At 35.7% G+C, this 10,608-nt stretch overlaps 1 protein-coding gene across 1 annotated transcript; it reads left to right on the forward strand.

Annotated features, from left to right (window-relative positions):
• Positions 1-5,029: 5,029 nt before the first annotated feature.
• Positions 5,030-7,714, forward strand: LOC132168517 (early nodulin-like protein 19). The gene is made up of 2 exons (XM_059579509.2): positions 5,030-5,227; positions 7,179-7,714. Exons 1-2 carry the CDS (start codon positions 5,050-5,052, stop codon positions 7,643-7,645), a joined length of 645 nt encoding a protein of 214 aa, XP_059435492.2. The 5' UTR covers positions 5,030-5,049; the 3' UTR covers positions 7,646-7,714.
• The last annotated feature ends 2,894 nt before the right edge of the window (positions 7,715-10,608 follow it).

Here is a 10,608-nt window from a genome sequence, read left to right on the forward strand (position 1 = left end):
AGCTCGAAGAAGTTGGGTTTAGCTAAAGAAAAAGGGGGTATGGGCTATCATGATTTGGAGCTTTTTAATTTGGCATTGCTTTCTAAATAGGGTTGGAGATTAACCCAAAATACGGACTCTCTGGTGGCAAAACTGTTTAAGGAGAAGTATTACTTTTTTGAAACGTTTCTCAATTCCAATTTGGGGTGGAAACCACCTTTCACCTGGAGGAGTATCTGGAATTGGAAAAAGCTTCTTAGTGAGGGGATGATCTGGAGGGTGAGGGACGAAAAATCTATTAGCATCTAGGGCAATAAGTGGGGAAAAAAAGAGTCAGAATGGTCGAATTGCAACAATTTGAAAGTTTGAGGAGGGTCAAGTATAATGTTTTAAACATTAGAGGTAAAAGTGCAAATGGGTGAATAGTTCAGGGGGGTAAAATGTATTTTCCTTTTTTTTTTTTTTTTTTCTTTCTTTCTTTCTTTAGACAGATTTCAAACAGACATATAATAAAGAAGAGAAGTGTTAGGGAGCCAAACAAATGAACTCAGAAAAATTTTCAAACTGACATGGCAAATAAGGGAGAGAGAATTACATTTTTTTTAATGTAGAAACCATTGTCACGTTAGTTTGGAAATTTTTCTAGGTTCATTTGTTTGGCTCTCTAGCAATTCTCACTAAAGAATAGAGGTTTTTAACATATTTTAGGTATGTATTTTTGAAATTTTTTTCTTTCCCGCTAAAAAATTTGGTAATTATTGCGCCAAATATTTGTTTTGCAAAATCGTGATTTTGCTTTTAATTCATGCATTTTCAAATAAGTAACATTTAGCCTGCTTATAGAAATTGCAAATTGTTTTCCATTTTAAGATTATGCTTTTTTTTAATCACAATGCCAAACGCTTTGTGTTTTTTGACTTATTTTAAAAACGCAGATTATTCTTGCGAAATTATAATCTCAAACACAACATTAGTGTGCATAATCCATATAATTAAAGGTTCTCAAGGGACAACTCAATCGGCGGGGGACCAAGCCTCATCAAGCTGAAATCACTAGTTCGAATCCCCCCCTATTGTGTGGATATGTAAAAAAAAAAAAAAAAATCCATAGAATTAAAGAGAAATGCTACAGTTCCTCTTATGGTTTTCCTGGTATTTCCCTAATCCTACATAAATATTGTTTTTTTTATTAAAAAAAAATTGTTGAGAAAGTAGTAACATTTCTCATAATTAAATTATATTTTTACTCTTAAAAGCCTTAAGAGTTGTTATGAATATAGTTGTAAATGTGTATAATTGATATAATTGTGCTTATGAAATATAAATTTGAGTTGATAAATTATGATTATGGAAATGGATTATCAAATTAAATTACTTGATTTTGTGATGAATCTAGTTATAAGTGTGTATATTTATTAATTCCACATAAATTCATCATTGGTTGGATAAATTCTTTCAGGAGGCAATCATGTTCCTGAAATGCTAACAACATTAGGGTGGTGTTTGGCAAAAGCACCACGCAGCCTAGACACTCTTCAGTCAAAATTGTGGCTCCTTTCCCTGACGTGCATTTACCGTATTACCCTTCAATTGTTTCTCCAAAAAAATTCCAGCGCACGACTCGGAACGCACGACTCGTAAAAGCGAGCGCTCTTGTGTCTGAGCGAGTGCATTTTTCAAAGTAAAAAACCAACCGTTGAACACACAACCCAGCGATCATACCGGAAGTTCCCCCGGAGGGAAAAGTCAGACCAAATAAAATGAAATAAAAACCTCTCCCAACCGTCAGAGAGATCTTTGTACACTCGGAATTGCGACTTCGACAGAAAAAGCGGCAATGTCGAGCCCAAGAGGAGCACCGGCAGCAGCCGGAGTAGCAGGCTTAGACTCGTGGGACTGCACGCTCCCGGGGCCGCCGAGCCGCAACAACTTTGGATCGGCCGACCTGAGCCCCTCGGGCCTCCTGGCCTTCGCCGCCGGCAACTCCATATTCGTCGTCGACTCCCAATCTCTCCAACTCATTTCCACTATCTCCCTCCCCTCTCCCAGCCCCTCCAACTCCAATTCCCTCTCGCCATTCGTCACCTCTGTTCGCTGGACTCCTCTCCCCCTCCACCGAGACCTCCTCTCCACGGAGCCCTCATCGTCCCATCTCCTCCTCGCAGCCGCCGACCACCAGGGACGCATCTGCATCCTCGATTTCCGCCCCCGATCCCCGCTTCTCTGGTTCGAGACCGACTCCGCATCGAAACCCGGTATCCAGGACCTCTGCTGGGTCCAGGCTCGGGCCGACTCCTGTCTCCTCGCAGCCATCAACGGTCCCTCCACTCTCTTCCTCTACAGCGCCTCCTCCGCCCGCTGCGTCTTCCAATACGACGCCGAGCCCAAGTTCCTCTCCTGCCTTCGCCGCGACCCCTTCGACTCCCGCTACTTCTGCACCCTCGGCCTCAAGGGCTTCCTCTTATGCGTCAAGGTGCTGGGCGAGACCGAAGACGATATCGTCCTCAAGGAGCTACAGATCCCCACCGACTGCGCCGAATTGCAGAGACTGGAGAGAGATGCCACTGCCTCCGCCGCTGGCTCCAATTCTGCGTCCCCCGCCTCGGCAGTTTTCCCGCTTTACATGGCGAGGGCTGATACGTGGGGGTGGGGGGGAGAAAATCTGGGTTTTGAGAGGCTTTCGGACGCGTGTTAGGGGGGGGGGGGGTTGGGGAGACACTGCCCATAAACACAAAGCGTGGGAATTAGGGGAAAAACCGGTATGTGGAAAAATTTTAGAGAGAGGGGCAAAATTGGAAGAAAAATATGTCTGAAAACCGGTCAAATGGGCCATGGCTTTTGCCAAACGAACCATAGTCTTCTCCATGGTGTTAAGCGTACGAATTATGTAACATGTTCTCTCTCCTGCTTATGTCTGCAAGTCTGTAATTCAGGCAGGCCCAGGACCTGTCCTGAATCATTGAACCTGCAACCCCTTTTCAAATTTTTGTTTTTTTTTTTTTAAAAAAAAAATTGTTTTAATTTGTCCCTTTTTTTTTTAGAATTTTTAATTTATTTTATTAGGGATATTATTATTATTGGGGAGATAATGACAACTTTTTGATAGTTTGGGAGATGATATTATCGCAGTTGAAAGTTTGTGGAGATATTATCAATTGGGTAGTAGTTTGAGAGATCACGATCTACTAAAGAAATCAAAAATTCTCAAATTATGTAATTTAAGCTGCTTTTAAACATCAAACGACTTAGAAAATGCTACCTGTTAAAAATGTAACATGTTATCAAATCATTCATAAAGAATTTTCTTCTCAAAACGCTTCTTATTCACTTTTACAGAAACGCTTCTTATTCAAAAAGTCAAAAGACAATTTTCGGTTTAAAGTTTTTTTACAACACAGAAAGTAAAAACTTAATAAAAATATACTCAATTCTTAACTGTAACATTTCACATTTTTAATTGTTTGCATTTTCTAAGCGTTTCAATGTAAATAAATGGTTAAATTTAATAATTTGAGAATCGAAGATCTTGATCCTTGTTTGAGAGGGTGGGTACATATACTTTTTTCATAAAGAAATGCTACTGCTCATCATGATATTCTCTTGATCCAACATGTATATTGGTTTCTAAAAAAAAATATGAGCGACGAATAGTGTAAATATTTTTCAACACGTAACTACGTAAGATCAAAAGAACACCACGAAAACCATTGGATTCATCTTTTTCCAAATAGTTATTACTACTCATAAATCTCTTACTAGTTTGTGACCAAAAATGAAAGAATATTCCATTGAGAAAATCAACGGTCCCTTGCAGCTAAACATTTGTGTGACCTTTCCAAGTCACAAAGTCCAACGATTTTCCATTGAGAAAATCAATTGGCTTTTAATGGGATTTGCCTGTTGTAGGTTTTGGCCTCCTTTTTTTTAAACCAGAATCAACTTGTGCTGCAAATTTTAAACGAATCAAAAGGGTCGCTTCAAAGGATCGAATTAATTAAATTTTGTCAATGCCATTTAACTATTAACAATTATTATTTTTTTTTTTTGGTATGGTGAGTTTTCAGAGTTGTTAAGTCAATCTCTTAGGCCATATATGTGTCTCTCCTATAATGATGTGTCTCTTGAAATCATCATTGAGCTTGTGATTAATCACTATTGGATTTTGATCAAATGGTAATTTTAAAAATTACCTCATTTTTAGAGAGAAACAAGATAAACTTATAGAATTATTCATAATATGTGTATATAGGATCTCCCCTCTTTTTGGAATTGTAATTTTAAAACACAATATTCAAAAATATCAAATTTAAAAAGCTGCATTATTTTGATAAAATTGTAGTTTAGTATTTGAAATGGTTGTGCATTTTTTAAAAACGCACTTGCCTGTAATTTGAAACAGTTTTTCAGAAGCACTCTCAAACGATACATTTTTAGCAATTTAGTTTAAACTTGCACATACTTGTTATGTATGAAATCGCAGTGTCAATCACACTCTAAGACTTAGCACCAACTCGATCCCTCAAGTTAGTATATGTAGCACTTACCGACAATTGTTGGTAGTAAGTTTTGGAAACCAATTGGCCGACTAAGGAGGTCCGATATATATCAAACTCAACCACCCGAGTCGGTAGACTCGGGTTTACCAACCAGCCAAGGACGGAACCACAGCAAACGTTGGGGGGGGGGGGGGGGGGGGGCAATAGTCACTTCAAAATTTTAAAAATTGCCCAAAAATTTAGGTCCGGCCTCACTAAAAGTGTAGTTCCGCCCTTGCAACCAACCATGAACCAATTAATGGCATTGAATCGATTGATGGAGGTTGGATCAAAAAAAATTCTTCCAAATTCGGAAAGGCCAAGGACAGCTGGCTCCTCCAAATATACTCAAATCAAGCCTGCAATAGTGCCACCAATACCATAAACGTATTCCGTGTGAAACAATTTTCTTTCCAAATATATAGACGGCCTCGATCTTTAGGGTTTTCCACGACTATTTTATCCACCAACCAACCTTTCTTCTCGAAAGTTTTCTACTTCACTTCCTTCTAATTGTGTGTAGGGTTTGTTTGCCATGGCGGCTTTGGCAAAGGCTACCATTGTTGTTTTCTGTGTGATGGCCCTCATTGATGTCTGCTTTGGTGCCTTTTACAAGGTTGGTGATTCTCTGGGGTGGACTAATGAAACCAAGACTGTTGATTATTACAAGGATTGGGCTTCTAACAAGACCTTCTATGTTGGGGACTCTTTTTGTAAGTTCTTCTTCTTCTTCTTTATGTTTCAATTTTTTTTTTTTTTCTGCCATTGTTAATTTATATGCTTCCTCCCATAGTGTGATTATCTTGTTATGGTGGAGTTTTATGATTTTTGGTACTGGAGGGTAATTAATTAATTGGAGATTTTTTTTTTCCGAGTTTTAGGGTGATCAATATTTACAGGGTAGTTAATTGTGTTTCATTCAGTTATTAATAAAATACAAATAAACAACAAATCACGTGTAGGGGAAGAATAATCATATCTCATATATTTTAGTGATATTTTTTTTTTAATGGTAGTAAGTGGAATATTTTAATTGTTATTTTTCATTTTCTGAGTGAGTATTTGACCTTGTTCACTATTGTTTGTGTGTTTTTGGTTTACGGATCAATGTCTCTTTTTTTTTTTTTAAAAAAAAAAGAATTATTTTTCCAACTTTAGGGATTTCCCTTGGGAGAATGCCCAAGTTAATTTAGATTGATTTTAGTATTTATTTATTTATTTTTTGTAGTTTTGTGTTCTCTAATTAAAGAGAATTGAATGTAATGAGAAAAATAACTTGAATCATGAATATTTTGAGAATTATAGAAATTTCTGTTTGTTTTGTTTTCAAAACTTATAGGTAATTACCCTGTTGATTTTATAGAATTGAAGTCGTAGTAATTTTCATTAGTTATATCTTGTATTGTTGCCTTGTTGATTAAGTGATAGGTGCACATCAAATCAATCAAATTTGGTCTTGTTTGGGAACCGTTTGAAAATATTTTTCTATTTTCAAATAAAAATATATGTATTTTTTTCAAAATTATTAACAGATAATTTAAACATAAAACACTTTTCAAGCTTGAATTTATAATTTTTTATTAAATTTATATCACATCAAAATACTTTTTTAAATCACAAGAAAAAGACACTTTTCAAAACCAATATCAAACCTGATTTTCCTTGATTATTCTAGTGACCTCTACTTTATTAGACATGGTCCTATCTGATTGAACTAACTTTTAGAGATCATCGTACCTACGTGTTAGCCTTTGCCTGTTGATCAATTGCTTTACATATATAGGGACCTTTTGATTACAAAAATAAATAGGACCTCTAATTGTTAATTCCACATCCCTCTAGCTAGTACTCCACAAATGAAGGGCCGGCTGCAAAAACAACATTAATAATAAGTGGGAAAAGAAATCAAAGAAGAAAAATTATTATTATTATTATTATTATTATTATTATTTTGTCTTCTCAAAATTAGAATATATAAATAACCTTTCAACATTATTTAAATAAGAATACATAAACAACTCATCGACATTATATATGTATATCATCCTGCCTTGGTGGTCTCTTAAGGTAATTAACTACAAGACAGCATGTAAGAGTATTGGCATTTGATTCTTTAAATTTTTTTTTTCTTCTTCGAATTATAGCTAACTCAAATGGTAAAAGAGACTTGATCTCTGTGGCATTTCCCTCAAGTCTAAAGTTCAAATTTTTTTGGGGTTATTCCACTAGTAAAGTCTGAGTATATCTCATATCCTTGTGGAGGAGCTGTTTTACACAGTTATGAGGCTTACTCAATAGGGATGAGTATATGAAGTGCATGAGCGCCCAACCTTAAAAGGGGTTCGTGGTTATTGTCTTTACATTTATTTATTTTGTACCATTTTTTATTTTAGACAAACTGCTTCAATAGTTTTTCATATGTGAAAAATCAATGCAGCATTCTTTAGTGAGTTTAATGATATTTTAATGAGAATCAATATTATAAAGAATGAGAAAAGGTGGGATATATATATATATATATATATATATATATATATATATATATATATATTGTAGAATATTTCTCTCCACTAAATGGATTTTGGTAACCCTTTCTGTAGCTTGTTCAAAAACCTGTCATATTTTTAATGCATAGCTGCTAATTAATTGCCGTTTAATATGCAGATTTTGAGTACGACAAAAAACAGAACGACGTGATGGAAGTTAGCCGCGAAGATTTCCATGCATGCAACCCAAAATCTCCATTGAACATATACGAGAGTGGCAGAGACACCATCAAAATGTGGAAGCAAAGCCACGTCTTCTACATTTGCACCAAGAAAGGCCACTGCCAAGCTGGCCAAAAGGTTGACATTAGGGTCCTCGGTCCCCCACCGCCCACCGCCACCCCAACTCCTCCTTCACCTAGCCCTAGTTCCACTCCACCCACTCCTGATCAACCTTTGCATTCTTCTCCGCCGGTGGCAGCGGCGCCTGGCCCGTCTAAAGATGGTGCTCCTGATCAGCCATTGAATTCGTCTCCACCAATGGCAGCGGCGCCTGGCCCCTCTAAAAACAGTGCTCCCTTGTTCCTATCATCCAAGGGCCTGCAGCTTTTGACGGCGTTGGGTTTCCTAGCATATAATTTTTAGGATGCATTTGTGTATGGGATTCTACTTCACCTAGACTTTGCATGATATTATGCCTTCTAATGCTCAATTATTTGGGCACATTCTTGTTTTCTAGTTAAAAACATAATGAAAACTTGCCAAGGAGCTCAAGCCATATTGGTACTCGATTTAATTAGGTGAATATGAGTTGTGTTGAAGCACATGCATGATGAACCAACAATCAATTCGAATATTCAAACTGATAGTGATAATGATCCTCATAGATCAGATAAAGATAAGAGATAAATCACAAGTGATTGTTGTTTATCATGTTCGTATCATTTTGTTATGGGAAATGTTTAGTTTCAATCTCTTATCCCTCTCATCTCCCTATAAAAGATAGGAAAATATGTGAATCTCACGTATTGAATGAAAGATTTATGAAAATATGGGTAAAAGATGAAGGATAAAGTTTTCTTCTAAACTGGGTTAGAGGAACTTCCTTAATCAACTAAGTCTATAAAAATGACACGTGCTTATTTTTTTTAATAACATGTGAGATGTATATGAGTTTTTAATATTATTTATTCCAACTGTATTTCTGCTATTAAAAAAATATGTGCATCTTACATGTTCAAATGACACATGTTATTTTTATAGATTGGGTTGGAGGAAGTTTTTTCAACCTGGTTTGGAGGAAAACTCTGTCCAAAGATGAATGTATAACACTTGTCTTTAGTTATTCTTGTTCCTTTTGTATTCATTATTGCTTGCTATCTTTGTAACAATTTCATTATAAATATCAATACAAACCACTAAATGTGTGAATGTATGTCGTCTACCCCACCCAGGCCACCAAACCCCCCTTTGTCATTTTCATCGTACTATGTGAAACCTTCTCTTCATCTTAAGCTATCAAAAACCAATATTCTCTCATGGAATTGAAGACCCAGATTGATGCCGCCTATCTTCGAGGTCAGGATGAGTATGGGTTCGATGGCCTCAAATCCTTCCCAACCCCACCCCTGCAATTGGTGCCAACAATTATTTTATATTATCAGTTTACGAACGTTGGATTAATAGTTTATTATTGTTAATTCTGAAATTAAATGGCTGTTAATGAGCATATATAAATAACTGTTATTTTAACACTATAAATTAGGGGTGACAAAACAGATTGATGGTCAACCTGAACACAACCCAATTGACCCGCCATCCGATTAACCTCAATCTTGAAAATTTAAAACACGGACACGACACGAAAAATTACTGGATAATCCGACACGACCCGTTAAAAATAACGGGTCGTGTCAGGTTGAGAAAATTCTCACTTCTTTTGTTTCTCTCAAAACATCTTCAATACTCTAAAATTCGAGGATTTGTTTCTTACTAGAAATGAAAGTTTGAGAGTGTTTAGATTTAGTTTCATTAATTTGTGCAAAACACAACTAAACAATTGGGAATCACTGGGCTTCTTTGTATCTTGAAAAAATATTTATTGTAACCCTTTGCATATCAATTTTGGTGGGGACAAATAATTTACTAAGGAAATGAACTTTATAATGCACCTAATTATGAGCAAGTCTCCAAGAGATAGCTTAATCGGCTAAAGACCACACCTTATGAAGCAAAGGTCACTATTTCGAATCTCCCCTCCCCGTCTTGTGTGGACATGTCAAAAAAAAAAAAAAAATTATGAGCAATTTCATTTTGTCTTCGTCTTTATTTTTTCTTCAGTTTGTCTTCGTCTTTATTTTTTCTAACAATTATGTTGTATCATACAATATTGTAATTATTAATAATTACATTTTTTTTTTGAAACATATCATACTCATTCATTGATAAAAATTGCGAGTCTAAAGCTCTTACAAATAGAATAAAAAGCTCTGAAGTAAATCATAGTCGAAGCTAAAGATACAGTCATCAACAACAGACCAAATCAACCAAAACACAACATCTGCTAACCTATGACAAAATATCAGATTGAAAACTCAGATCTGCATCAAACAGACACCATCTAATGCATAGGTAGCGCTTATTCCTCGGCCTTGAGAGTAAAACCCCCAAACCGATACTTATTCCTCGGCCTTGAGAGCAAAACCCCCAAGCCGATACTTATTCCTCGGTCTTGAGAGCAAAACCCACAAGCCGATACTCATCCTCCTCGACTCGAAAGACAGGATAAATTTCACATCCACAACCCAAAGGTTTGGACCAGTATTAATAATTACATATTGAGAGTAGAGAAAGGTCAATATATTGATATATTCATTAAACAAACAATCAATGCGATTAATAAATACCTAATATTGCTTTCTCTCTTATTCGGATTTTCCCGTTTGAATTGATAGATTACAATTCAATAACCATTTTTATTGCAGATCTATCAGCCTGAATTTTGGATCCAATCGCTTGCAAGCAGTGGCAGATACAAAGGGGGGCAGGAGCCTCTGCCCCTCCAAAAATTTTTGAATTTTTTTTTTTTTCTAAGGGTATTTTTTTAGTTTTCTTGACCCTAACCCTTACTCATTCTCCCGCCCCTACTCTTCTTCTTTTACCCTCCTAATACAAATTCTTAGATCCGCCACTACTTGCAAGGCTTTCTAAATCTTTGAATTCAATACTAATAATTTTTTTACTACTTGGACTAGTTACATAACACCCACTATTTTACTAAATTTTGACTTCATTAGAAGAAAAAAAAAAATGGGGAGAAAGTCCACATATCCCCCTCAAACTATCATCCAATTGACAATGTCCCTCCCAAACTTTAAATTGTGACATTGTACTCTCCAAATTACCAAAACATTGTCAATGTCCCCCTCATTGACGAAACTACCCTTAGTAAATTTTTTTTTTTTTTTTTTTTAAAAAAAAAAAAAAACTAAAACTAAAATTTATGGAAAAACCTAAAATTAAAAAAAAAAATCTTTTTATTAGAAAAAAAATTAAAAAATTTCGATTTTTTTTTTATTAATAAAAATTGAAAATTTTTTGTTTGTTTT

The sequence above is a fragment of the Corylus avellana genome, chromosome 1 (assembly GCF_965113065.1).
Source record: "Corylus avellana chromosome 1, dhCorAvel1.hap1.2, whole genome shotgun sequence".
Taxonomy (NCBI): Eukaryota; Viridiplantae; Streptophyta; class Magnoliopsida; order Fagales; family Betulaceae; genus Corylus; species Corylus avellana.

What these genes read in the sequence shown, in the direction of transcription:
- LOC132168517 (XM_059579509.2), top strand. Translation starts at nt 5,050, where the DNA reads ATGGCGGCTTTGGCAAAGGCTACCATTGTTGTTTTCTGTGTGATGGCC. An exon ending in CTATGTTGGGGACTCTTTTT is followed by an intron (nt 5,228 to 7,178) that starts GTAAGTTCTTCT and finishes TTTAATATGCAG; the next exon opens with ATTTTGAGTACGACAAAAAA.